The sequence below is a fragment of the Myripristis murdjan genome, chromosome 11, assembly GCF_902150065.1.
Source record: "Myripristis murdjan chromosome 11, fMyrMur1.1, whole genome shotgun sequence".
Lineage (NCBI taxonomy): Eukaryota > Metazoa > Chordata > Actinopteri > Holocentriformes > Holocentridae > Myripristis > Myripristis murdjan.
Window position 1 is genome coordinate 2,704,604 of NC_043990.1, and position 25,013 is coordinate 2,729,616.

The following is a 25,013-nucleotide window of genomic DNA, read 5'->3' on the forward strand; positions in this document are numbered from 1 at the left end:
GTGCCAGCTGAAACTAAAATCCACTCCTCCATCCCCGTGCTATAATATCAGTGTGGATCAGGACAAATGACACAATTTATTTGGGAAAAAGATTTTTTTTATTATTATTTTAACATATATAGAGTATCAGCATTAGAGCAAAAAAAGAGATTATTTAAAGATTTAATGAGAGAGAGAGAGAGAGAGAGAGAGAGAGAGAGAGAGAGAGAGAGAGGCATGAGGCAGAGTGCAGAGTGAGAGCAGCTGCAGAGTGAAACCAGTAGCAGAAGTCCCAGTGAGTCAGGTCAGTTACTGGGGACACTGGTCTCTCCTCAGTGTCTCGGCCTGCAGAGCCTGGGAGCCCTGGGTGGCCTCACAGGTGACAGAGCCCAGCTTCCTCCACTGGTCTGCAGTGAGCCTCAGGGTGCTGCTCCAGCTGTAGAGGCCGTCCTTCTCCAGCACCCCGGGGCTCCTGCTCTGCTCCCAGCTGCTGCTGCTGCTGCTGCTGCTGCCGTCCACCTTCCAGGCCAGCCTCCAGTCTGAGGGGAAGCCCTTGTTGGCCAGGCACATGAGCGTGGCCCTCCCCTGCCGCAGCTCCTCTCTGGAGGGGGGCAGCACCGTCAGGGTGGGAGGGGCGTCACCTAGGAGACACCAATCAGCTTAGAGGGCGGGAAATAAGCAGCTGGCAGTCAGTCAGCGGACGGTTGGACACCTTTACTGTGTGAGAGTCCATTTTCCCCTTTAAGGACTTTCTGTCAGATGGTTTTTATGCTCCAGCAGTCACTCACTCACACCCTGTTTCACTTCCCTTTAAGAAGCCTCTCATGCACATCAACACAGAAAGAGTCCTCATATGAACACAAATACATCAATACACATAACAGATAAAAATAAAAAAATATTTGGCTGCTCCATAAAAATTATCACTCATCAATAATGCTGTGTGTCCTTAAATATTTTAAATAATAGAAATAAACTCTAATTTTTACAGTTTAAATAATTTACAGTTTTATCAGCATTAATTTTTTTTTTTTTTTTTTTTGTTAAAAGTAAAAGTAAATGCACAATATATTGTCTGTTTTAAAGAAATCTGAACAAGAGCATCTATAACTGAAATAAATGTTTGCTGAGCATTTTCAGCCATAATGATTTTAAAGCCACAAAATTCTGTTCATCAAAACTGATTTCAACCAGCAAACAAAGTAATGCATCAAATTATTTTCATCCCATGTGTTAAAAAATATATGAGATGAAATTAAGAATATGAAATTTGGCTACATTTTCAGATTTTAATTTTAAGCCCCACTCGGTTCAAATTAGTTTTCATTCAGCTTCACATGTCATGTAAAAATACTAAATTAAAATCAGTTTGGTCAAACAGTCTGAAGGAACCAAAGCCTTGCATTCAACTTTTCTAACTTTGAAGCTGGTCAGTTTTCACAATTTATAATGAAGAGTCTAAAGAAGTACTGAGTCAAACTAAGTGGTTAAGGAGAAAAACAGGCAAGGAAAAACAGTGACTATAAGTGATGGAAATTAACAAAATACATATTAAAACCAACCACTAACACTCACACAGAAGAATAAAAGTAACCCAGCAAGCAGTAACACATTAAAGACATTTGTGCAGAAACTTACTTCCAACATCCAGTCTGGTTCCTCCACCAAAAGTCCACCACAGTGATACAAACTCATTGAGCCGCCGTACAAAAACCTCTGACTGTAGAGAGACACGGCTCTCTCACTTTGTCAGAGAAAGCAACAACTACAAGCCCTCAAGATGCCACTTTAAAGAAATAATCTGGAATAAATGCTTTCTCTTCAGAGTCTAATGAACTTCATTTTAATAAATTTAAAATTTCCTCAAATTACAGAAATTTAATCGATCATTTGGATTCAGTTTTTCAAAGTCTCCTCTGATTTCACTACTTAGAGATCACTGTTGGTTTAAAATCAGATATTAACACAGAAAGTCAAGTGCGGCAGTTTTTTTCATGAAGTGCAAATAATATGAAAAAAATAAATATTTTTCTCATAGATTGGTAAGAACATGAAATAATTAAACTTACTTCCAACATCCAGTCTGGTTCCTCCACCAAAAGTGTACCACAGTGATACAAACTCATTGAGCCGCCGTACAAAAACCTCTGACTGTAGAGAGACACGGCTCTCTCACTTTGAAAACAACAAACTCACTGAGATCAGCCTCAGGTTTGAAAACTTACTAACAACTGACTGACATATCATCACTAGCCATCAAACTATGTCAAAAATGATCAAAATTGATTATATTTATTTTTGAAAATATATTTAATTTTTGGCAGTGAAATTGTTTTCTTTATCAGTAAAATAAAACATGAAAGTTAACATTTCTGGAGAAAACATGCATGTATCAACCTTGAAGAACATATGACATAACTTTGATCATTTTTAAAAATACAGTTTGAGGCTTGAAAACCTGGGTTGCCATGGTAACTGTTTCCACAGAGCTAACCTGCTGTGGAGCAGGTTTTGTTCAGGCTCAGTGATCCAAACGTGTAAACCATCCACCCATTCAGCTGCTTCCCTACAGGATCCCGGTGTGGACAAAAATGCTGCATTCAAATGAAAGCGTCAGTCGACCTGCCATACAGATTGTGCTGTTCACATGGAGACGTGTGTGCAGACCTGCAGAAGCACTTTGCTCTCCATCAGTTATTATATCAGAGATGTATGTTTTGGTAGCCCTGTACAGCGCTGTATGCCTCCTTCACATCAGCAGACAGGAAGTCCAAGGTCTCATCCCCTCTAATGTTGCAGGTCACGTTCTGGATGAAGTTCTTCAGGGTCTTGCAGCTTTTGACATGATTCAAATCTCCATTTATTATGAGGAGTGCTCTGGGATGCCGTGTCTGAAGGTCCAATACGGTGGACTGAGTGACATCACCACTGCCGACGGTGAAACGTACACAAGGAAAACAATGGTGGCTGAAAACACCTGAGGCAGATAGTTTGGCCTCAACCCCACAGCCAGCAGCTGAACATCAGGCATACAGATGTTTCCATATCAACATGCTCTGGATTGGACCATTTGGAGCCCGCTGGCAGTAAAACAGGGCTTCTTGTAAACTTTATGGTCTAACGTCTCGCCCTGTTTCCCAACTTACGTCTTTCTTTTTTCATTCATTGTTTTATTGTTGAAATCCTTTTAGACAACTTGACTTCCTGCCCTGTGTGTTCGCTCCACTGTGATTATGCTGCCACGCCCTGATGAGTTTCACCTGTGTCTCATTACTTAGTGTATTTAGTCTCTGTGTTCCCTTCACTTTGAGGCAGTCAGTCTTTGAACATTGTGTCAGTCACACCAACTTTATCTGTACTGTGTTATTCTCTCAGTGTATTTTTGACCTGGCTTTAGTCATGGCCTTTCTAGACTCTGTTTCCCTGATGTTCTGCCTGTCAACCTGTGTGATGAACATCTGCAAGTAAACTCTGCTGGCTGACTTTGTTCCTGCCGCTGAGTCATGTTACTGAGTCCTTGCCTGCCATCAGTCTAGTCGCTTTTAGGAAAATCCTGCTGACTAAAGGAATAGAAAATGAATATATATACAGTATAAGTAAAGATCAATGTAATCCCACAAATAAACCTATTTACTATAGCTTTTATTGTTTATATCCCTGTTTTTGTATTGCTGCTTGTCATACTGTATTTATATTTTCAATGTCCTAGTCCTTGATGAATTACTTTTCCTGCTGCAGTGATCAAAATTTGCTTCAGGGATTAATATTATAATCCTTTTTCACCGTGTCTGGATCTGTCCATGCGACATGTGATGTCTTTCATATGAACCCGCTCATGAATAAATTAGAAAAACCTGGTTTGATGGAGCAAGTTGACAATGACCCTCACACTCCAGAGGCCTGTATCACGAAGCAGGATTAAGGTGTTAGCGAGATAACTTCAGGCACAACTCCGGATTTTCTGTATCACAAAGCTGGTTCACCTCTGATCGGGATAGAAAACCTGTCCTAATCCTTTCCTGAATGCTAGCCTGCTCCGGGGCAGGCTAACTTTCAGGATTATGGCGTGAAAGGATTTTCCTTGACCGATGAAACCCGTTAGATTTTGCCGATGACTCTCTGTATGAGAGAAAGGATGTAATGTAATGTATGTAATGTGAAGCAGCTTCAGCCTGGCTAACAGCTGCCTGCTATACACAGCTGACACCCTGTAGGAGAGGAAAACACACGAGAGATCATTAAAGGAAATTTGATACTTAAAAGTATTTTTAGAGGCGTTTCACAACATTTTAGGGACATTTAAAATGGCACAATTAATTAGTTCTAAATATTTTTGGGGGGCAAATTATTCCTGTGTGAGAGAATGGGCCTGATTGGCAGCTGAGGGGTTACACGTGGGGGAATTCAACTATACCTGTCATACACGCAACACATCTGTGCAGTGCAGTGCATGGGTTTCAGCGTCAGATGTGGACTTGAGCCACTGATGTGTAATTTGCGCATTTATGCAGTCGGCAACTCGTTGCCAAGCATTCCGCCTTCTCTTGGCGGCAGCCGCGGTGTTCGATTTAGTGTGTAAATGTTGTTTTCCTCCTCATACTTTTGCAGTAGGCTATAATACGCTGCTCCTCCACAGTGACATACGCTGTGCTTTTTTCCCTTGTGGTTCATGTTTGTGATTGGTCTGCTGCCTCAGACTCCGCCCCTTATACGTGCGCGTTCACGGCTCTTGATGAGGCAAACCTGGATCGAGTGAGCGAGTTGATAACCAGCGTAGTGATACCGGTTATCCCTGATCACCAGGATCTCGATTAGTGTAGACGGATAGGTCTGGCGAATCCAGCGAAAACTAAGCTTGCTTCGTGATACAGGCCTCTGGTTTGCTGTGATCATGTTTGTTAGGTTTTGTGAGAGTTTGACTGATTGAACAAGAATCAACATCTCTCCTTCAAAGCTGATATCAAATTAAACTCACAGGAAGAAGCTGACATCACATCTGTGTTAGGGTTAGGTTTTACTAAAGAATACTCAGTATGTCAGAACTTAAATATCGTTTCCAACCTGTGCAATTCAGCGCCACAAAAACATTTTTGGGGGTATCTGTAGATCCAATGAGTTGAAAAATACACAGGTTGTTTGAAGAACTAACATAGAATGTGTAAATGCTTTCAACATTAAAAAAAATAAATACTTTGTTCATTTGATGAAAGTTTTGTGCAGCGTGTTTGAGTTATTTTCTGATGTCTGAAAAGTATTTCTGAATAGAAAAACAAATAAAAGAGTAAAACGCGACATTTGACGTTAAATTACACACTCCAATCCTGTTCACCTCTGACTTTGTGTCTTTTTCACAAAGTCTCTAGTGTTTTAGCATCTCTGCAGCTGCTGAGTCAGATCAGTTCCTCTCCAGCTGAGGGAGGTTTTTGTACGACGTTGTTTCACTGTGTGTTCGGTGCGTAACCCTGCTGACAGTAGTAAACTCCTGAATCTTCAGCCTGGACTCCACTGATGGTCAGAGTGAAGTCAGTCCCAGATCCACTTCCACTAAAACGACTCGAAACTCCAGACTGAAGGGTTGTGGCCTTATATATCAGGAGTTTAGGAACTTCTCCAGGTTTCTGAAGGTACCAGGCGAGATAGCTACCAACACCAGTACTGGTTTTACATCTGATAGAGACAGTCTGTCCTGGACTAACAGACTGAGATCCAGGAGACTGAGTCACAGTGATTTCTCCTGATGAATCTGGAAAATATCAAAAAGAGCAGAAGGGTTATTGAGACAAATACAGCTTGGAGAAAGATGATGAATATGAAAACAGAAGAGGAGGATTTCTTTAACATGGAGAACAGATGGAAGAAGGTGAATGCTGCTGGTCTCAGTGTTTCTCCATCACAGCAGAAGATGATTGTGGTAAAGCTGGTTGCATCCTGAAGCCAAGATTTCAGAAGAGAGTCTCACCCTGAACAAGAAGCCCCAGGGTGCCCAGCAGGAGAATCTGTGACATCATCATTGTGCTGCCGGCGTGTCAGTGGCTGTGAAAGGCCTGGACAGCCACTGATCAACACTGGCCTCTTAACGGGTGGAGAGCAGAGAGGCAGGACACATATGCAAACACACACAACTATTTGAATGATCCTCCAGGGAACAGCGGACCCCCAAAACCTTGCTGAGAAGATAGAGGTGACTGTGAATAACAAAGGTCTTTCACATCTGAGCGGCAACAGAGAAAAACTGCTGAAGACAAGTGACTCATGACGAGGATAATGTGTTGAGAAACACCATGGTGAGAAGCTGGAATAGTGACTCCAATGCTGAAGGAACGGCTGGAGAAGCAGCTTGATTTAGGACGTGGAGGATTTGCCGTCAGTGTGAATGGAACCAGGGGCAGGTAGCTAGGTGAGCGCTTTCTGAGCTGAAGAGCAGATCAGAAAGAGCAGGAATCTCAGATCTTTAAAGGGAGAGGCTGTTTGCCAGGATTTCAAATGGACTGAGAGACGGATACATCTGATGAATAAACATGAGGTGGGTGGGTTTGATTGGTCTCTGTCCATTTCAGTGAGAAGACCAGAACATTGTGAGGAGAACAACAGGTGGAATATGCAGGGGGAAGCAGACAGGTGGAACTCTATGGTTGAGGCTCTGAATATGGAAGATGTGAGAAAAGTGAAGGAGGCCAGCAGAAACTTGGCTTGAGTGTGTGGGCGTTATGTGGGTGGTGTCAACCTCAGGGAATAATGTTGATAGAAATGGAGAGAAGAAGCAGTGTTGAGAGAAAAATGATGGGAAGGCAAAACGGACTCCTGATGTTGGAGGCCTCTATAGAGCACAGACATTTTGGGACATCTGGATGAGGCTTGGAGCAGCAGTCAGCTGCTTGGAGAAGAAGCTGATGCTCCTGAAGCATCAGGCTTTAAGGAGTTTCTGTCAGATGGTTTTTCTGCTCCAGCAGTCACTCACTCACACACTGTTTCACTTCCCTTTAAGAAGCCTCTCGTCTCCCTCTGAACATCACACACCTTAAATAGAGCAAATATTAAACTTTCTTTTCTATATCAGTGAATATATATATTTTATTTTCAAAAAGTCTGGCTAAAAGGAAAATCTGATTTTTAACACATTAAAATGACTTTTTTTAATTTGTTGAAAGAAAAGTCAAAGTAAAAATAAATTGATATCATCGTTGTTCTGCAGAAGTCTGGAAAAAAGGAGCCATCATATATAATATTAAATTGATGTACACATTTAGAAACATCTTGATGAGAGTAATGTGAGTCCCTGTTGGAGTGGGTCAGAGCATTTCCATAGAGAGCCACTTTGCATCAGCAGCACCATGCTCCAGTGCTCTGGGAGAGTTTATAGTCCTGAGAGTTGAAGACTGGATGACTGACAGCTGTCCTTCATGACAACAGAAGCCCCAGAAATCCTCCTCATCCAAACATGACTTTGAGCTCCATCCTCATCTGGACTCTCCTCTGCTGCTGCTTGACAGGTAAAGTCCAGAGAATCCAAGTCCTCTCCTCTATGAAGATCCGTCCCTCTGAAATGAAGCGGAGAAAAGCATGACGCTGCTTTGTGTTTTTGTCTGTGTGTCCTCAGAGTCCAGAGGCCAGGTCACAGTGACTCAGCCTGGAGCAGTGAGCGCTGCTCTGGGAGCCTCCGTCACCATCACATGTAAAACCAGCCAGGATGTTGATGTTGCTGTTATTGAATATGATGATGATGGTAATCAAGTTAATTCATACTATCTATCATGGTACCAACAGAGAGATGGAGAAGCTCCTAAACTGCTCGTGATGGAGAAGCTCCTAAACTGCTCGTTTACTACTCGAGAATCAGGGATTCCAGGTCGTTTTACAGGCAGTGGATCAGGGAGTGACTTCACTCTGACCATCAGTGGAGTCCAGGCTGAAGATGCAGCAGTTTACTACTGTCAGAGTGTCCATGAAATCAACAGTAAAGATGTGTTCACACAGTGAAAAAGCGTCGTACAAAAACCTCCCTCAGTCAGACTGAACAGAAACCGAAGTGACTGCTGCAGCTGGAAGCTACTGCAGGGACTGATACAGTTCACTGAGGACACACACACACACACACACACATACACACACACAGGTATCCACATGTGTAAAGTTTGGATGATGTTTAGGCCTCCTCTAAAAATTCAGCGATAAAACAACCTGAAAAAGCCGCCACTCTTCAGGAGGTCATGCACCAAAAAGGTTGAGAAGCTCTGGTCAAAGATATAAAACACCAGTACTGTGTGGATACTAATTAATACTCCCAGACGTAGGCTACTATTAATTATCAGTGACAACATACATAATATAATAGCAGAGGTAGCAGTAGCAGAAGATGCAGCAGCAGCAGTAGCAGTAGTAGTAGTAGTAATAGTAGTAATAGTAGTAGTAGTGGTGGCAGTGGTAGTAGTGGTAGTGGTGGTAGTAGTAGTTGCTGTAGTAGTAGCAGTACTAGTGGTGGTGGTGGTAGTAGTGGTATTAGTAATGGTAGTAGTTGTAATTGTAGTCATAGTAGTCGTGGTATTGGTAGCAGTAGTGGTAGCAGGACTGGTAGTGGTAGTAATAGAGGTGGCGGCAGTAACAGTGGTTGTAGTAGTAGTAGTAGAGAGAGTAGTTTTAGTGGTGGTAGTGGTAGAGGTAGAAGTAGTAGTGGTAGTAGTGGAAGTAGTAGTTGTGGTAGCAGTAGTAGTAGTAGAAGGAGTAGTAGTAGTAGTAGTGGGGGTGGTAGTAGGAATCGTAGTAGTAGTGGTAGTCGTAGAGGTAGAAATAGTACTGGTAGTAGTAGTGCTGGTGGCAGTAGTAGTGGTAGTAGTAGTAGTAGTGATAGTAGAGGTAGTAGTAGTGGTGTAAGATGTAGTAGTAGTGATGGTAGTAGAGGTAGTAGTAGTGGTGGTGGCAGAAGTAATGGTAGTAGTAGAGGTAGTAGTAGTAGTAGTAGTGGTAGTAGTAGTAGTAGTGGAAGTAGTGACAGTAGTAGTAGTAGAGGTAGTAGTAGTAGTAGTAGTGGTAGTAGTAGTAGTAGTGGAAGTAGTGACAGTAGTAGTAGTAGTAGAGGTAGTAGTAGTAGTAGTAGTAGTAGTAGTAGAGAGTCCCAGTCTTCACCACCCCAGTCCCCACCAAGCCCCCCACTTGCTCCCGTCAGTCCTGACTCCCCACTTCTGGATTTCACTGACAGGATGAAGGACCTTGTTAGTATTGGAATCCAACTTACACCCCGTCAAATCCCCATATTTTCTCCCCGAAACCCCCCTCATGCCCCTCCCATTCCGCCACGCCTGAAACACCCATCAACCAAAAGTCATCGGGCCCCTCCACCCCCCATAAACCTTCACGACTGTGATTCAGACTGATATGTGCCGGGTCCAGGCTGTGATACTGATATCAGTAATGTTCTCCAGGAAAAGTCAGGGCCCTATGGAGGTCAAATAGCCTTTTCAATCCCTGTGATAATAGGTACACGTCGTAGTATTTACAGACCATATGGCAAATGTCTTAACAATCTGAAGTCTGTCAATGTTCAACAGCAGTCATCCTCCTTTCCTGTCACATCATCCCTACAGCTGAAACTAGCTCTTTTTAATGTCAGATCATTGGCCAATAAATCTTTCTTGATTAGGGATCTGATAACTGAAAGGAACTTAGATTGCATATTTTTAGTTGAGACGTGGCTAAACAGTGTTACTGGTACAGCAACACTGTTAGAGGCCTGTCCACCAAATTTTCAGTTCTATCAGTCAGTCAGACAAAACAGGAGAGGAGGAGGGATTGCAGCCATTTTTTCTACACAGTTAGTATGCAATGACATTGACCTTGGTGATTTTGCATCATTTGAATATCTTGCTTTTGAGCTCAAGTCAGAACAAGCAGTACTTACGATTACACTATATCGGCCACCAGGATACTCATCAGCATTCCTACAGGAGTTTACAGAGTTGGTTTCATTTGCCATCACTAGATATGACAGGTTAATAATGAATGGAGACCTGAATATTCACATCAACAAAAAGAATGACTCCAATGCCATTGAGTTTATGAACATACTGGACAGCTTTGCACTCATTCAACATGTAACTGAAGCCACTCACCAGCATGGCAACACTCTAGACCTGGTAATAACAACAGGGCTACACATTGGGAATGTTTCAGTACTTGAACTGCCCATTTCTGATCATCACTGTGTGCTCTTCAATGCCACCCTAACCTTAACGAAAACTAAGAGGGAGTACTTGGTTACAAAGAGATTTCCTGGTGATGAGGCCGAAGCTAATTTTGCTAATCTCATGAGATTATTTGCGCCACAAAGTGGTGACTGCACTCTAAATGACATGGTTAAGCAATTCAACAACGCCCTGTCAGCTGCTTTAAATACTGTTGCCCCACTAAAGGTGAAAAAGAAGTTTACAGACAGAATATCCCCATGGTTAAACAATAACAGTGTTAAAAAGGCAAAGAGAACATGTCGGGCAGCTGAAAGAAAATGGAGGAAAACCAAGCTCACAGTTCACTGTAACATATACAAAGAGGCCTTGAACACCTATAACAAGGAAGTACGTCTGGCAAGAATTAACTATTTTTCCAAGATTATCACAGAGAATTCAGGAAACTCTAGAATATTGTTCTCCACTATTGACCAGCTACTCAACACTGCTCCCGCTCCACCACAGATCTCTGCATAGATGTGAAGAACTTGCACTGTTCTTCAATAACAAAATAACATCAATTAGAACTACTATTGCTGTTAATCCAGACACCAATGCAAACGTAGGTGATCCCAGAAAATTCTGTAAAAACGATGCAACCATGGGGAAATTCAACAGCATAACATTATCTGAGCTCTGTAAGACTGTTAATGAATGCAATTCCACTATTTCATGTGTTGACCCAGTACCTACAGCATTTTTTAAACGGGTGTTCAACAGTGTATCAGGTCATGTCCTGGCAATTATAAACATTTCACTTCAAACTGGCATCTTCCCAAATGAGTTCAAAACAGCTGTTGTAAAACCTTTACTAAAGAAACCCAACCTAGATAGTAATGCACTAAGCAGCTATAGGCCAATATCAAACATACCATTCATTGGTAAGATACTTGAAAAAATAGTTGCAGTGCAAATAAATGTCTTTCTTAAAGAAAATAAAGTCCTAGAGGAATTTCAGTCAGGCTTTAGAAAACATCATAGCACTGAAACAGCGCTTGCTAAAATCGTCAGCGACCTCAGACTGAACTATGATGAAAATAAGGTCTCAATTCTTATCCTCTTAGACCTTAGCGCTGCGTTTGATACGATTGACCATGACATCTTAATCAATCGCCTTGAAAAATTGGTTGGTCTTTCTGACTGTGTGTTACACTGGTTTAAAACTTACATCAAAGGGAGAAAGTTTTATGTCAGACTGGGAGATCATGTGTCTGGGGAACAGGACAACTGCTATGGAGTTCCACAAGGGAGCTGCCTTGGTCCATTACTTTTCTTACTATACATGCTGCCACTCGGTGACATCATCAGAAGGCACAATGTATGTTTTCACAGTTATGCAGACGACACACAACTGTATATTTCTGCCGAACCAAATGATGCTACAGCGATAAATTCCATCACTACCTGTCTCATGGCAGTGAACAAATGGATGAGTGATAACTTTTTAAAGCTAAATGAAGACAAAACAGAGATCCTGTTAGTTGGCCCCAAAACAAAAAGAGAGATGCTGTCCATTAACTTGGGGAAACTGGCTGCCAGGATTAAATCTGAGGTTACAAGTCTTGGCATTGTATTGGATCCAGATCTTAGTTTTAAGTCCCACATTAACAAGGTGACGAAGACATCATTCTTCCACCTTAGAAACATCGCAAAAGTGCGACCATTTATAAATCAAAAAGATGCTGAAAAACTGATACATGCTTTTAACTCAAGCAGACTTGACTACTGTAACATACTTTTTACTGGCCTTCCAAAGAAAACCACTGACAGACTTCAGCTCATCCAAAACTCTGCTGCTCGCTTATTAACCAGAACCAGGAAGAGAGAGCACATTAGTCCGGTCTTAGCTGCCCTACACTGGCTCCCTGTAACATTTAGAGTTTAAGGTTCTCCTACTTGTATACAAAGCACTTCATGGGCTGGGACCGAGCTACATTGCCAACTCCCTTATTGGCTATGCACCCCAAAGAGCACTGCGATCGTCTGCTGCTGGCTTATTGGTTCCCCACAAAAGTCGAAAGAAAATTGGGGATGCCGCCTTTGTTACTTACGCCCCTAAGCTTTGGAACACACTACCTTTAGACATCAGGGAAGCCAGCTCACTAGATATCTTTAAAAGAAGATTAAAGACCTACCTTTTCACTCTGGCCTTTAACTAGCTCCTGTTTTATTTGTCTTTTATCGTTTTATTTGCATCTTTTGTTTTATTTCAAAGTTCTTGCTTTTAGCCTTTTCCTTTTAATTTGTGTTTTATTCTTTTTAATGTTTTATTTAATGTTTTCAAGTGTTCTTCTTTTTATTGTGAAGCACTTTGAGCTGCGATTCTTGTATGAAAGGTGCTATACAAATAAAGTTTTATTATTATTATTATTAGTAGTAGTAGTAGTAGTAGCACCAGTAGTTTTGGACAATAGTACTAAACAAAACAGAAGTTTCCACAATGAAGAATTTCAGAGATAAAAGTGTCACACCATTATTGGTTATGGATCACTCGAGGACTATAATAATGGCAGTTTTATAATGAAATCTAATTATTGTCATTGCTGAAGGGAACCAACAAGTTCAATGCAGTCTCCAACTGAACCACTAGGTGGCAGTAAACCACCTGACAATGCATTGCCTCTGACAGCTGTCTCTGAATGGCGCCACTGTAAGCTGCACAACTTGCACATACCCACACATGTTCTTGCAAGTTTGTTTTGTACCACAAATTCATTTTTTTTTCTGTTGCTTCACTATTTATGTATTTTTTTAATGGGCACAGTCTCAGTCACAAATGAAAGATCTCACTGGAAACGGGAATGGAACTCGTGTGTGAAGGACATACACACCGCCCATCCTCCCTGTCCATTTCCCTGCATGGACTTTCTCACTCTTTTTTTTTTCTTTTCTTTGCATTTCTGCTTTATTTGATAGGCACCGTAGAGAGAGACAGGAAACGGCCCGTGCTCGAGTTCGAACCCGAGGCTGCTGGTTCTGAGGATCTTTCTCAGATGATTCAGCAGTGGGAGAGATTTGATGAAACTGGTCTTCAAGGTTTCTCCTCCCTCTTTGAGCTCAGTAACCGTGGCAACAGACAGGCATCACTGCTCAACCATGGCAACAGACGAGTTTCACTGTTAAAAATAAAGGCTTAGAGCCACATGACCTTCAAAGTACCAAGGTTTTACTTACCCGCTGAAAATGAATATGTTATTAAATGTAGTTTACATTTACGCACTGGGACAAGAATGTGAGGCCATTTAGTCTTTTTTATCAACATTTGTGTGTGTGTGTGTGTGTGTGTGTGTGTGTGTGTGTGTGTGTGTGTGTGTGTGTGTGTGTGTGTGTGTGCGTGCGTGTGTGTGTGTGTGTGAGTGAGTGTGCTGAAAACATCTCACAATGGTTTACTGTAGTTGTGTTTGCCACTGAGGGATACCGACAGGTTTCACAACTGAAAACATGCACTAACTGAATATATTCTACTTCTCCTACAGCAGGCTGTTGAAATGATGATCAGAAAAAATCTTTATTTTCTATGATCCATTTCCATCGTTTTTAGTCTTTGTTAAGAGCTTTGGAAGACATCAGTTATCACATATAAAACCATCTTGGAAACATATTTAGAATCATCAAACTAAACCAAAGGAAATCTAACTTAGGAATATTATTATTAGGGGTTTATTAAAAATTATGCATTGATTAACATCCTGATGAGAGTAATCTGTGTCCCCGTTGGAGTCGTTCAGAGCATTTCCATAGAGAGCCACTTTGCATCAGCAGCACCATGCTCCAGTGCTCTGGGAGAGTTTATAGTCCTGAGACTTGAAGACTGGATGACTGACAGCTGTCCTTCATGACAACAGAAGCCCCAGAAATCCTCCTCATCTAAACATGACTTTGAGCTCCATCCTCATCTGGACTCTCCTCTGCTGCTGCTTGACAGGTAAAGTCCAGAGAATCAAAGTCCTCTCCTCTATGAAGATCCGTCCCTCTGAAATGAAGCGGAGAAAAGCATGACGCTGCTTTGTGTTTTTGTCTGTGTGTCCTCAGAGTCCAGAGGCCAGGTCACAGTGACTCAGCCTGGAGCAGTGAGGGCTGCTCTGGGAGCCTCCGCCACCATCACATGTAAAACCAGCCAGAATGTTTATTCTTCTGGAAGCACCCATTATTTAGCCTGGTACCAACAGAGAGATGGAGAAATTCCTAAACTGCTCATTTACCATGCTAAAACTCGAGTATCAGGGATTCCAGGTCGTTTTACAGGCAGTGGATCAGGGAGTGACTTCACTCTGACCATCAGTGGAGTCCAGGCTGATGATGCAGCAGTTTACTACTGTCAGAGTTACCACTATATCAGCAGTAAAGATGTGTTCACACAGTGAAAAAGCGTGGTACAAAAACCTCCCTCAGTCAGACTGAACAGAAACTGAAGTGACTGCTGCAGCTGGAAGCTACTGCAGGGACTGATACAGTTGACTGAGGAGGCACACACACACACACACACACACACATGGTTGATGAGAACATATCTTGTTCATAGTGTCAGTGTCAGTTTTCCCTCTGAGCTTCAAACAGCCACCTCCCACCTCAACAAGCTGAAAGTTCCCCCAAATGAAGAGGACAGTTCCAGTGAAGAAGCCCAATCCAAAACATTAAAATCACAACAACATGGAGCAAAGTGAGCTGCCCTGATGCCGACCCCCAAACCACTGCTGCATGACAGCTTGAAGTCTCTGAAAATCCATTTTCATGTCATAGTGGAATGAATGGAAACCAATGGCTGTAATCAAAGGGAGGAAAATGATATGTGAGTTCTTAAATACCACTGCTTGCTTTGGGAAAAGATCAGCAGGAACATTTTGTAGATTTGACACTGAACATTCAGAGTCACTGGGATGGTCCTTTAAGGCCTCATGTCTACTTATGAGAAGATGTGAGCTCAACTGGCCAACTGTAATTGGCTGATCTGTGGTTCCAGCCAGGTGATGTCACCACCTGTTGTGCTATGCAGCAGATGACATCACCTGGAACCAGCCAATAGCATGTCACCGATTCAGTGTCCTGATGTCCGCCAGCAGATGTCAGGCCTCACACACATTTGGGTTTGGGGTTTGGGGACTTTAAGATTGATTTATTTTTTCTTTCCCTCATCTTTATCCACATTCTGCTTAAGTTAGTTTTCACAGAGCTCAGAATTTCAGGTTAAAAAGTGAAATGTACCTGACATGTAAGTTGTTGACATTTCTTAGTTTGTCCACAATGTGTAAAGAAAAGTGCAATAAAGCAGCTGTGAGTCAGACATCATGGTGAAAGCAGGAAAAATGATTTAATGAAACAAATGATATTAAACATGTATGCAGAAACTCTTTTTCAACAATTAGTTTTGGTTCTCCGCTAAAAGTCCAGAGAGCGACTGATCCATTGAAAACCTCATGGTTGTCAAGATGACACGGCTCTCTCACTGTGGAAGGAATGATCTGACAGAAATTCATTTTACTTTGTGAAACCTGGATGATAGTGTTGTAGTCAAGACCGCACCAACCGAGACTAAGACATTACCGAGACTAGAGAGTAGCAGCACAATGAAACGAATCTCAAATCTAAGGAAATTTGTTGTCTGACTTTTTGTAAAAAGTATGCCCATCATACTTTTTAAAATTGCATTGACCTGACAAGCAATGATAAATATGTCATTTCATGAAGAAAGATTAAAAGAAAAAGGAATAAGGCCTAAATTAAATGAACTAAGTAGAAAAAAAAAACTTTTAAGCAAGGTTTCTTGAACATGGGTCTTCAGCTTAAGCAATTTGAGAACATTTTGCATTTTAGTGCTTTGACAGCTATAGTTTGACTCATTTCAAGCAATTAAGGCTTTTTTTTTTGTTTATATCTTGAAATAACATGTTAATCTGGATTTGTCAGGTGAATATTGCTTATAATGAGTGTAAAGAGATTAATACACCTTCATCTGAAATAAGATACACCTTCTTTTAGTTTTTGCATGGGTCTTATAAAAGACACAAGTAGATTTCCAAAGATGCAAAAAAGTAAGGGTCGGGGTTTTTCAGGATGATGAAATTGAATACTGAATATAAAATTCCATTTATGAGCTTCCATTTATATTTTAATGAATATTTATTAGGCTAAATAATGATTTTTAAGGAACCTTGCATGGATGCTATTTTTTTAACATATATTTCAGCATTATTACACGAGAGGGTGTGAAGTTACAATAATGACGGTCAAGCACACCCTCGAGTGTAATAATGCGATTATACAACTATTACCAACAAAATAAAATGTATAATCAAAATGTATTCATACTGTGGGCATTTTGCTCTCAAAATATAAAAGTTTTTTGCTAGCATTCTCTCCACTTCAGCGGAAATACATGAGATCTGACATTAACTAGTCCTTGTCAGCCAGCCAACTTGGGCTTATCGAAACTGAATAAATACCACACATAGCAACACAAAACTGCTTTGCTAGCTTAATCATATTGCAACTAGAATATTGGCTGGAAAAAAAAAAAAAAAAAAAACATTTTTTCATGGACTGATAGTTAAACTTCTGCCAACTTCTCAGTCATTTTTAATCTAACAGGTGCCGTGACAGCGACTCAGCAACACAGCTGATCTTTATCTACAACCAACTTATATTAACAGTTATATTTACATATAGGCCACTGCTTTCCAGTGTCAGCGCCAAAACAAACATCTGTCTTTTCATAAACTCACCAGCAGATGTTTTATTTCAGCTGGGGGTGTGTCACTCCTGAACAGAGTTATATAATTTCAACCCCACCTTTCAGGGGCCTTTGCTAATCACCTTTTCAGGTTATTATCAATTTACCTCTGAAATAAAGACCACAGTTTTCACAGATGTGCTGATTTATTAAATATTCCTTTCAATGTACAGATGCAAACAAATTGACAAATTAATTAAATCAATGGCCTAGGCAACTCATAAAGAATAAACAAATGAATAATGATTAATAGGCTAATTAATAACTGATAACTGATAACATTAACACATTAATAACAAGAAGAAAGTTATAGCCTGTACATCTCTGTGGAAAATCTTACAGGTACTGTCCGTGGTTCTGAATGTGCATCAGCGGGTACTGTCGATGGTGCTGAATCTGCTTCAGCAGGTACTGGCCGTGGTTCTGAATGTGCATCAGCGGGTACTGTCCGTGGTGCTGAATCTGCCTCAGCAGGTACTGCCTGTGGTTCTGAATGTACATCAGCGGGTACTGTCCGTGGTGCTGAATGCGCCTCAGCGGGTACTGTCCGTGGTGCTGAAACTGCATCAGCAGGTACTGTCCGTGCATTTCATTCTCTTTATTATAGAAATTAAAGCCCCATAAAATTCACGGATCCTCCATGAATTTTATGGGGCTTTAATTTGTTTAGCTCTTCTTTACTTACACCTGCGAAATCAGCTGTTTGCCCGGGGTTTTTCAGGTAGTCTTGTAGACATTTGACGGCCCTCTTCTGTCTTGTCTTCCTCGTTCAGCAATTTACCAAAACTTAGGTCTCCAAAGAAATCAAAATTGACAACAAAACGGTCCATTATGCAGACTAACAAAGCTGACAGTGGCTTTTGATGCAGGTTTCAGTGAGAAGTTCCGTATTGCCATAGAAACCACACAGACTCGGGCAATAAGCTATAGGCGGAGTAATATTTTCAGTGATGAGGTATTTTTCATTTGAGCATGGCTAGCCCTGCTGTCATGCTCATTTGAGCATATTCTAAATGTCTGATTGACCAGTCAGATTGCTCGGTTGGATCTACGTGTTGTATAATTTTTAAAAATCTCACGTACCCCCTGGAGTTCCTCCACATACCTCCAGGGGTATTCGTACCCCCATTTGAGAAACTGTGCTGTAGGGTATATGCCCACATCAGCATAAGCACTGACATCTTCTGCTAAAAACACAACCATATAGGAAATCAAGTTGATCATATAATGATGTCCCTTACTGTATCGACCTCAGGAGCCATGACAGCTATGAAAAACTGTGACACTGCCATTTGGTTCCTGCTCGTTCTCATGTTTATTCTATGTTGATCCCCTCGTGCATGTTGCCGCACGTCAGCCAGTCCACCATGAGGCACAGAAACACTCGCCGACACGTCTTGCAATTTGCCTTGTAGGCCTACTCGTTGCCACTGACGCTGTCAGGCCACGGGTTCTCCCTCTTTGCATTCACGTCTGTACTTTAGCAAACGTTTTTGCTTTTGGAGTTGTGGTGGAGTGTCGGTTGTAGCCGACATCTTTAAAACACGCGGGTGCCCTGGTGCGCGCAGTGCGCAGCGTCCGTGTGTGTAACTAGGCAACCCATGACAGGAGCGGGTAGGAAGGCAGACAGTCACAGAGAGAGAGACACAGCCACGGGAGGTGGAGGTCTATCCGCTGTACCTCGCGTCAGCTCCTCACTAAGCGGGTCCTGCCACGATTACATTAGCTGCCTTTAACATTTCCTGTGTTTTATTTGGTTCATTATTCAGTGTTGATGTGTGTGTGACAGACGTGTATGTGGCATTTATGAAAATACGGGACAAATTGCAAAACATTTAATTGTCAATTTAAGGACTACCAAAATACCCTAATGACCATGAAGAACTTATGCAACAAGAGAGAAAGCCAGCCAGAGTTTGCTGACATTTTTCATGGCGATTTCCCGGGACGCCAAACATAAGCACCGCTTCTCCAGCCATCTTTATCCACTCTTGTGTACAGGGGGCGTGTCACTCAAGGTGTTGCAAAGGCTGTGTGACACTGGGAAGGCAGAGGCTGCACTTTTCTTTTTTCTCTTATCAAAGTATTGAGAGCCTGGTCTCGACCGGTCTTGATCAAAAATCCCCCGTCCGCCCAGTCCGAGACCGAGACAAGACCGAGTGAAAATGCCTTAGATTCCGGGACGAGACCGAGACCCTCAAAAAGTGGTCTCGAGACCGGTCTCGAGACCAAGACCGATCTCGAGTACTACAACACTAGTAATCGTAGTAGTAGTGGTAGTGGTAGAGATAGAAGTAGTAGTAGTGCTGGTGGCAGTAGTAGTGGTAATAGTGGTAGTAGTAGTAGTGATAGTAGAGGTAGTAGTAGTAGTGGTGGTGGCATTAGTAGTGGTAGTAGTAGTAGAGGTAGTAGTAGTAGTAGTAGCACCAGAGGTTTTGGACAATAATACTAAACAAAAATTTCAGAGATAAAAGTGTCACACCATTATTGGTTATGGATCACTCGAGGACTATAATAATGGCAGTTTTATAATGAAATCTAATTATTGTCATTGCTGAAGGGAACCAGCAAGTTCAATGCAGTCTCCAACTGAACCACTAGGTGGCAGTAAAACACCTGACAATGCATTGCCTCTGACAGCTGTATCTGAATGGCGCCACTGTAAGCTGCACAATTTGCACATAACCACACATGTTCTTGCATGTCTGTTTTGTACCACAAATTCATTTTTTTCATTCATTTTTTTTTCTGTTGCTTCACTATTGATGTTTTTTTTTTTTTTTTTTTTTTTTTTTTTATGGGCACAGTCTCGGTCACAAATGAAAGATCTCACTGGAAACGGGAATGGAACTTGACATACACGCTGTCCATCCTCCCTTTCCATCTCCCTGCATGGACTTTCTCACTCTTTTTTTTCCCTTTCTGCTTTATTTGACAGGCACCGTAGAGAGAGACAGGAAACTCGGGTTCGAACCTGAGGCTGCTGGTCCTGAGGATCTTTCTCAGATGATTCAGCAGTGGGAGAGATTTGATGAAACTGGTCTTCAAGGTTTCTCCTCCCTCTCTGAGCTCAGTAACCGTGGCAACAGACAGGCGTCACTGCTCAACCATGGCAACAGACGAGTTTCACTGTTAAAAATAAAGGCTGAGAGCCACATGACCTTCAAAGTACCAAGGTTTTACTTACCCGCTGAAAAATGTAGTTTACATTTACGCACTGGGACAAGAATGTGAGGCCATTTAGTCTTTTTTACCACTTTTTTTTGTGTGTGTGTGCAGAAACCAACATCTCACCATCGTTTACTGCAGTTGTGTTTGCCACTGAACGACACCAACAGACAGGCTTCACAATTGAAAAGTAACTGAATATATTCTACTTCTACTACAGCAGGCTGTTGAAATTTTGATCAGAGAAAATCTTTATTTTCTATGATCCATTTCCATCGTCTATCCATCGTCTTTAGTCTTTAGTCTAGCTTTGGAAGACATCAATTATCACACATAAAACCATCTTGAAAACATATTGAGTCATCAAACTAAACCAATGGAAATATAACTTAGGAATATTATTTATCAGGAGTTTATTGAAAATTATCCATTGATTAACGTCCTGATGAGAGTAATGTGTGTCCCTGTTGGAGTGAGTCAGAGCATTTCCATAGAGAGCCACTTTGCATCAGCAGCACCATGCTCCAGTGCTCTGGGAGAGTTTATAGTCCTGAGAGTTGAAGACTGGATGACTGACAGCTGTCCTTCATGACAACAGAAGCCCCAGAAATCCTCCTCATCCAAACATGACTTTGAGCTCCATCCTCATCTGGACTCTCCTCTGCTGCTGCTTGACAGGTAAAGTCCAGAGAATCAAAGTCCTCTCCTCTATGAAGATCCGTCCCTCTGAAATGAAGCGGAGAAAAGCATGACGCTGCTTTCTGTTTTTGTCTGTGTGTCCTCAGAGTCCAGAGGCCAGGTCACAGTGACTCAGCCTGGAGCACTGAGGGCTGCTCTGGGAGCCTCCATCACCATCACATGTAAAACCAGCCAGGATGTTTATGTTGCTGGAAGCAGCCACTTTTTACACTGGTACCAACAGAAAGATGGAGAAATTCCTAAGGTGCTTATTTACTATGCTAATAATCGAGTATCAGGGATTCCAGGTCGTTTTACAGGCAGTGGATCAGGGAGTGACTTCACTCTGACCATCAGTGGAGTCCAGGCTGAAGATGCAGCAGTTTACTACTGTCAGAGTTACCACGTTATCAACAGTCAAGCTCTGTTCACACAGTGAAAAAGCGCCGTACAAAAACCTCCCACAGTCAGACTGAACAGAAACAAGTGACTGCTGCAGCTGGAAGCTACTGCAGGGACTGATACAGTTCACTGAGGACACACACACACACACACACACACACACACACACACACACGGTTGATGAGAACATATCATCTTGTTCATACTGTCAGTGTCAGTTTTCCCTCTGAGCTTCAAACAGCCACCTCCCACCTCAACAAGCTGAAAGTTCCCCCAAATGAAGAGGACAGTTCCAGTGAAGAAGCCCAATCAGAAACATTAAAAGCACAACAACATGGAGCAAAGTGAGCTGCCCTGATGCCGACCCCCAAACCACTGCTGAATGATCCAAACAGCTTATCCACGCTGCTGCTGGAACATCTGGACTGTCAGGATCCAAACAGATCAGGATGATCATTCAGTCAGCTGGATCAGGAAGCCTCATTTAGACAGAGGAAAGTCAAGAGAGACAAGAGCCGACTGAACCTGAATCAACATGTTCAACTGTTCAATGACAGGAAATGTATAAAAGTAAAGAGGCAAATTAAGACAAATTTTACAGTTGAGCTCTGTGTCTATACAGTTATACACCTAAACACACACACACACACACACACTCACTCACACACATGCAAACAAACACACACACGTAGGAGTTTCAAAACAGCTGATGATGCATGCAGAATATTCAATCTCCATACACCAAAAGAAATTCAAGTCTGATTGTTATTTCAGTTATATGATGGGTGTTATTGTTTGTAAAAGAAAAGTTTCTATTAATATATGCCTATATATTTATGATTAGAAATGTCTTGTTGTGGCATATTGTTGATAGTGCAAAAGGCCAAATCATGAGAAATGAATTGAAAAGCCTTTGTTGTACAAAATGAATATATATTATAAGAATATATATTTTGTGTTGTGTTGCATTTCACACAGAATGGGAAGATAAAAATGTTCCTCAGTGTGAGTTGCTGGTCAGTCGGTTCACACTGGACCAGGTCTACTGAGCGGCTCTCCTTGCAGCTTCTCTTTGCCAGAACTGAAACGGGTAAAACTGCTTTCATGCTCCACATCCATGGAATTATACTCTTTAATAAACAACCTGATATGTTTTGGTCATTTCAAATCACTGAGCAACCCACACCCCCAATTTACAACAGCTGTCATGTCTCAGCAGAATACCACACATGGATTTATCTGACATTTGAAAGAGCACTGTTTTCTGTCAGGTTGAGGAAAATGGAGAAAACATTCAACTGAAATGAGACAATAAAAAAGAACGCATTGGAAAAGGAGAGAAACATCAAGAGGCCTTCAAACTCACACAACAGGGATTGAGGTGACAGTATTGAACCTGTGGGGGGCGCTAGTGGGTTTCCAACAGAATGTGGAACAAACAGTGAGCAGGGAAGTGTGCTGGTTCCACATGGACTGAAAAGCCAGTAATTCATCTGTTGTACAGACACTGAGTCAGAGCAGAAGAGGAGAATGTGGTGGAAGACTGTAGAAGGAAACCTGAGCATCAGAAAATAAAGCCAAGCCACTGAAATACAGACAAGCAGCAAGAACAAGGAGACTGCTGAGGAAAATAACAATACGGAAAGCAGATCAGAGCATTTTACTGACAGGTTTTAAAAATAGATAATATTAAACTTCACTGAACAGCACTTTTCTACACTTTATTAAAACATGATAGTAACCACATATACATGAGGATTATTCAAATAGTCAATTCCACCAGCACTGTGTGTGTGTGTCCGCGTGTGTGTGTTTGCATATGTGTCCTGCCTCTCTGCTCTCCACCCGTTAAGAGGCCAGTGTTGATCAGTGGCTGTCCAGGCCTTTCAGAGCCACTGACACGCCGGCAGCACAATGATGATGTCACACATTCTCCTGCTGGGCACCCTGGGGCTCCTTGTTCAGGGTGAGACTCTCTTCTGAAAACTTGGCTTCAGGATGCAACCAGCTTTACCACAATCATCTTCTGCTGTGATGGAGAAACACTGAGACCAGCAGCATTCACCTTCTTCCATCTGTTCTCCATGTTAAAGAAATCCTCCTCTTCTGTTTTCATATTCATCATCTTTCTCCAAGCTGTATTTGTCTCAATAACCCTTCTGCTCTTTTGGATATTTTCCAGATTCATCAGGAGAAATCACTCTGACTCAGTCTCCTGGATCTCAGTCTGTTAGTCCAGGACAGACTGTCTCTATCAGATGTAAAGTCAGTACAAATCCTAGCTACCTCAACTGGTACCTTCAGAAACCTGGAGAAGCTCCTAAACTCCTGATATATGGTGCTACAACCCGTCAGTCTGGAGTTTCAAGTCGTTTTACAGGCAGTGGATCAGGGAGAGACTTCACTCTGACCATCAGTGGAGTCCAGGCTGAAGATGCAGCAGTTTACTACTGTCAGAGTTACCACTATATCAACAGTAAATCTCTGTTCACACAGTGAAAAAGCGTCGTACAAAAACCTCCCTCATTCAGACTGAACAGAAACTGAAGTGACTGCTGCAGCTGGAAGCTACTGCAGGGACTGATACAGTTCACTGAGGACACACACACACACACACACACAAAGACAGAGGACTGTGTTGGCAGTAATTTAGAATTTTGTGAATTTTAGTGTCACTAACAGCCACCTCTAAGCTCAAAAAAGTGAAAGTTCCCCGAAATGCAGAGGACAGTTGTGCCCGTTTGTGGTGTGATCTCTAACTGTCCTGACTGACATCCTCCATTAAAAAAAATTGGTAGTGAATTATGAGCTCCATGTGCCAACTGGCAAACAGCAAACAGTTTTTTTTTTTACTCAGATTCGCTACACAGGACATCCTGAAGTGAAAGTGGGCCAGCACAGTTCAGTACTTTGTTCCACTAAAAGATTCAGTGCCAAAACAGGGGAAAGCAGCCGCCTGACAAAAAGTCGCCTTTATCCAACTTGTAAACACATACAACCTGTATGATCACACAGAGAAAACACACCTGCTGGTTCAACACAATCATGGGACAAAACAGGCTGGCATGACACACAGGTGAAACCAGTGGGACAAACTGGCAAAGATTACAGAGAACTGACAGGGATTAATACTGCTGGGTTAGTTAGCAGGTTAGATGATTGGAAGAACAGCGGTGCAGAAAGGTGGAGCTGATGTGGAGACAGGTGAGCAGGTGAGGTGACAGATGACTGGATGAGGTTTGGTGCAGGAAGGTGGTGACAGGGGAGAGCAGGAGACGTGAGGCGGATGACAGGACTGACACAAGGAGGGCTGGGAATACAGGAAGTGCAGGGAGACAAACACAACCAACAGACACAAAAGGCAAACACAAAAATAGAGTCAGGGGATGACTGGTGAGCAAAAGAGAAACAGACAAAACTGATCAAAAACCAGGAGATGTGACACCCAGAGTCTTTTCACACATAGGAAAACTCTTTAGTTTTGATACTTTTAAATGCCAAACATTATTCCTGCAAACAAATCAAACATCTTTAGATTTTGTCAACACTGAATGAGACTGTGTCATGTTTATGATAAGATTTCAATGCATATTTTAGTGTAAACATAATGAACATCGTAGTTACAATATTTTCTCACCATCTTATTTAATCATACTTGATATAAACTACTTAAACTACTTTAAAATATCTAAAATGCACAGATGAATATTCTTTGCTGTGTTTGCATGTGTACAGCTGTGTTTATGTTTGACCTCTGACCTTCTCAAAGTCTGTTTTCCATCCACTGAGCTTTTCCTTCTCAACCTTCAAGACTGTGATGACTGATTCTGTCAAACACAAGC

General features: G+C 41.9%; 4 gene segments (V, D, J or C); 3 read left to right on the forward strand and 1 right to left on the reverse strand.

The window, feature by feature from the left end:
• Window positions 1-227: 227 nt before the first annotated feature.
• LOC115367643 (Ig kappa chain V region Mem5-like) lies at window positions 228-5,990 on the reverse strand. The segment is given in 4 exon segments: window positions 228-620; window positions 2,049-2,084; window positions 5,426-5,722; window positions 5,939-5,990. Coding segments are annotated over 4 exon segments (717 nt in total).
• A 1,427-nt stretch (window positions 5,991-7,417) lies between these two features.
• LOC115367924 (immunoglobulin kappa variable 4-1-like) lies at window positions 7,418-7,956 on the forward strand. The segment is given in 2 exon segments: window positions 7,418-7,469; window positions 7,577-7,956. Coding segments are annotated over 2 exon segments (432 nt in total).
• A 6,137-nt stretch (window positions 7,957-14,093) lies between these two features.
• Window positions 14,094-14,560, forward strand: LOC115367647 (immunoglobulin kappa variable 4-1-like; the record flags this gene model as incomplete). The annotated part of the segment is given in 2 exon segments: window positions 14,094-14,121; window positions 14,229-14,560. Coding segments are annotated over 2 exon segments (360 nt in total), but the record flags the coding sequence as incomplete, so codon positions are not given.
• A 6,157-nt stretch (window positions 14,561-20,717) lies between these two features.
• LOC115367925 (Ig kappa chain V region 3381-like) lies at window positions 20,718-21,208 on the forward strand. The segment is given in 2 exon segments: window positions 20,718-20,769; window positions 20,877-21,208. Coding segments are annotated over 2 exon segments (384 nt in total).
• Window positions 21,209-25,013: the final 3,805 nt, after the last annotated feature.